Source organism: Monoraphidium neglectum (genome assembly GCF_000611645.1).
Source record: "Monoraphidium neglectum strain SAG 48.87 unplaced genomic scaffold scaffold00032, whole genome shotgun sequence".
NCBI classification, from domain to species: Eukaryota; Viridiplantae; Chlorophyta; class Chlorophyceae; order Sphaeropleales; family Selenastraceae; genus Monoraphidium; species Monoraphidium neglectum.
In genome coordinates this window covers 44166-47550 of record NW_014013596.1, presented here as the reverse complement: position 1 = coordinate 47550, position 3385 = coordinate 44166, and the positions used below count along the sequence as shown (strand labels likewise).

The following is a 3385-nucleotide window of genomic DNA, read 5'->3' as shown; positions in this document are numbered from 1 at the left end:
CACACACACACACACACACACACACACACACACACACACACACACAACCTCACACACACACACACACACACACAACCTCGAGCACTGCACAAACCGCACGCGCCCACAAACAAACAGACGCACACACCCCCACGTACACACCAGTGACAACGCCGCGAACGCTGTTGCGCCCGCCTGTGATTATCACGTCGCCGACGCAGCAGCAGGCGCCTGGCAGCTGCCCACCCCGCCTGGACAACTGCATCGTTCGCATCTCCAGCTTGTTATTGAGGCCTTGCATGGCCCGAGCGCCCTGATCGATGGATTTGATACACACGCAACATCAAACACAAGCTCACGAGAAGGCTTAGCGCAGCGCTTTTCCGCGTGCGTTGTAAAGTAGAGCACTGCTCAGGCACCTGTCCGGGCTGACGCACGGCCCCCTGTCCTCCAGGCCGCTCGTGTCCCTCCCTGCCCACCATGTGCGATAGAGTGATGCTGCCTGCAGCTCATTGCCCGCTCGCAAGGCAAGCCTCCGAGTGCCCGCAGGCGGTGTGAGGCCTGGTGCAGCAGCCGAGAACGGGCTGCCAGTCACGCGCGCCCCGCGCGCACCTCATCCCGGAGGCCCCACAGCTGGACTGCCCCGGCGGCCAGCCGCTCCTGCACTTCGGTGTCAACCTCCCGCAGCTTTTGCAGCAGCCCCAGCTTGCTGCACGACCTGCGTGGATGCACGGCGTTGCATGTGATGGGAATCGCGTATCCAGGTGAGCGTTGTGCATAATGGGTGTTGCATAGACTGGGCGTGAAATGAGCCGTGCGTGGAATGGGGATCAGTTGAAACGGGCTGCACTTGCAGGATAAGTCGGGGCATGTCCACGGGGACGCACGCAACCACCCTGGCTGGCCAGTGGCCGACCACAACACGCTGGCAGGTGGTATGGATGAGGGCGCAGCGTCCGTGGTGCCAAACAGGCGTCGGAGCCTGGGAAGGCAGGCGCACACTCACTCTCAAACGACGCCAGCTCCCAAACGCGCACGGACACGTGCGAGCACGCACATGCACGCACACACGCACACACACACTCACACACACACATACACACACGCGCGCTCTTGCGCTTCCATGCACTTGTGCAAGCACACACACGCACGCACACATACACATGTACACACACGTGCGCGCACATACACACATACAACGTACCCACCTCATCATCTGAGTCACCAGGTGCATGCCGCCGTCCCTTGGAAAATTCGCCAGCATGAACGTGGCGTGCAGCCGCCACGCCCACGCCGTCGCACCCCACGTCGCGCCGGCCTTGCGGCCGCCGTGTTGCGTGGCGGCGACGACCAAGTTGGTCATCATGCGCTCAACCATCTCGCGGGGCCGTGCCGGCAGTAGCAGGTCTTCTGCGCTGTCTTCGAGGGCTGCGGGCAGGCGCTCGGCGGCGAAAGACCTGCGCGTGCGAGGTGGCGGTGGGGAGGCCGGGCGTGGGCAAGCGCGTCGCGGATGTGCTGGGCTCTGAGGGACTGCGTAGGGGGCAACGGTGCCCTTGGAACGACAGCGCCGAGCTCAGCCAGTTGGTTTTTGCACGGACAAGGAATCACGGGCCGCACCCACCTGGCTGCCGCGTAATCCATCACCTTGCCGCCGGCAAAGACGTCGACCCATCGCTCCTGCAGCGCGCCGGGCGCACCGTCTTGCACCTGCTGCTCGCCGAGCAGCTGCCCCTGCCCCTGCTGCCGCCCCTGCCGCCGCCCCTGCCGCCGCCCCTGCTGCCGCCCCTGCTGCCGCCCCTGCTGCTGCTGTTGATGGTGATGATGCTGCTGCCGATGCTGGCGGAGATCTCCAGGTAACAGTGTGGCGCTCTGTTGCGTCCAAGTCACCCGGGTGACGACGTGGCCGGGCAGGGCCACGAGCTGCGAATTGGGGGGAGGCAGGCAGCGCTAGTGATCGAACAACCACACAGCACCCCCACCTCACAGCATCCGAGGTGCCAAGCTGATGTGCTGGCAACGCAAGACCCAATAAAAACCGCGAACCGGCGGTGGCCGCAGGCAGCCCGCCCGCGGGAGCGCCGAACGCACGGCAGTGAGTCTTGACACAAGCCGGACGCCGCAACCCGCCGGGCCGCGGCGGCCGTGACAGACTCCTTTCTGCGTCACGCGGCGGAACAAAGAGCACGAGGGCGCACGCGCCGCGCGCCACAGGCCCGTGGGTCCGGGAGTGCGTCGCCCTGACGCCCTGATAGTGTACCGCCCCACCTGTACGTCCATGCCGGCTGCGCGGCCGACCGCACAGTGCACGAGCGCCAGCGACATCGGCAGGCCCCTGCCCCGCGCCAGCACGCAGTCCAGCAGGCTGTTTTCGGGGTCGTAGTAAGTAAACCTGTCGCCCCCAAGTCCGAGGCCGTGGCCGGACGGCGGCACGGCGATTGTCGACAGGTCTGGCCCCAGGAGGTCTCTATCACCATCACCGCCCTCCGCTGACCCGCCGCCGCAACCGCCGCCGCCGCCGCCGGCCGCCCTGGAGTTGCCGCCGCCATTGCCCGCGCTCATGGCGCTCGCCGGTGGGCCGGGCCCCGCGGCGGGAGCGGCGGGGCGGCCGTTAGCGGGGGGCGGCGGGTTGAAGAGTAGCTGGTTCAGCAGTTCTAGGGCCTGTTTTGGAGCAGGGTAAAATGTGAACGCCATAAAAGTGATCGACTCTTTTGTTGTCACCCAAAGCCGAGGCCTGAACCCGTCGGGTCTGAACACTTCATACCACAACAGTACCTCCCATCAAAGCGCACTCCGCTGATCCTCTGTCGCCGCCCCCCCCCCCTTCCAGTCAGGCCGAGCCTCGGCCGACCCAGGCCTCAGCAGCGACTGTTCTCCCCCGCTTCCGCCGCGGCGGCGGCCTGCCCCCAGACCCGCGCGCGCCTGTCCCTGCCTGGCGGCGAGGGACACTGCGCCGCACCTCGTCGCTCGCCGGCCCCACGCCGGCCTCCTGCATGCGCCGCTCCAGCTCGCGGCTCAGCGCAGAGAAGAGGGCCCTCATCACGCCCGCGTCAGCCAGGGGATGGTGCACCTGCGCCTGCGGGCCGGCCGGGGCGTTGGGGGCGCGGGGTGGCAAGGGAAGGGGGATGCAGGAGACTCTGGGGACGTTGCCGGCGGCGTGGACGGCTGCGTGCCACGTTGCGCCCCCGCTGCTGATCCAATGACCCCGGTGCAGCTGAGCCGGATGCCTCCGGCGCGACGCTGTGTAACCGCTGACTGTGCGTACGAGGCAGCGCAGACAGTCGAGTGGAAGCACGGATCCGGCGTCCACGACGCCTCAACCTCCGCCCACCCCTTCCCGCATCTTTTGTCAAACCCAGCGCCCCCTCCCGTGAAAACGCATTCAATGGTTTCTCGCCCCGCGATGTGC

At 66.7% G+C, this 3385-nt stretch overlaps 1 protein-coding gene across 1 annotated transcript in view; it reads right to left on the bottom strand.

Moving 5' to 3' along the window:
• Nucleotides 1-570: 570 nt before the first annotated feature.
• The window catches only part of MNEG_0412 (hypothetical protein), a gene marked incomplete at both ends in the record, with an annotated part of 3469 nt that continues 654 nt past the window's right edge, over nt 571-3385 (bottom strand). Inside the window, 5 exons of the mRNA XM_014051115.1 lie at nt 571-697; nt 1188-1436; nt 1601-1899; nt 2245-2637; nt 2936-3052. Of these exons, the coding sequence (XP_013906569.1) occupies nt 571-697; nt 1188-1436; nt 1601-1899; nt 2245-2637; nt 2936-3052 (1185 nt within the window). The remainder of the gene's footprint in view (nt 698-1187; nt 1437-1600; nt 1900-2244; nt 2638-2935; nt 3053-3385) is intronic.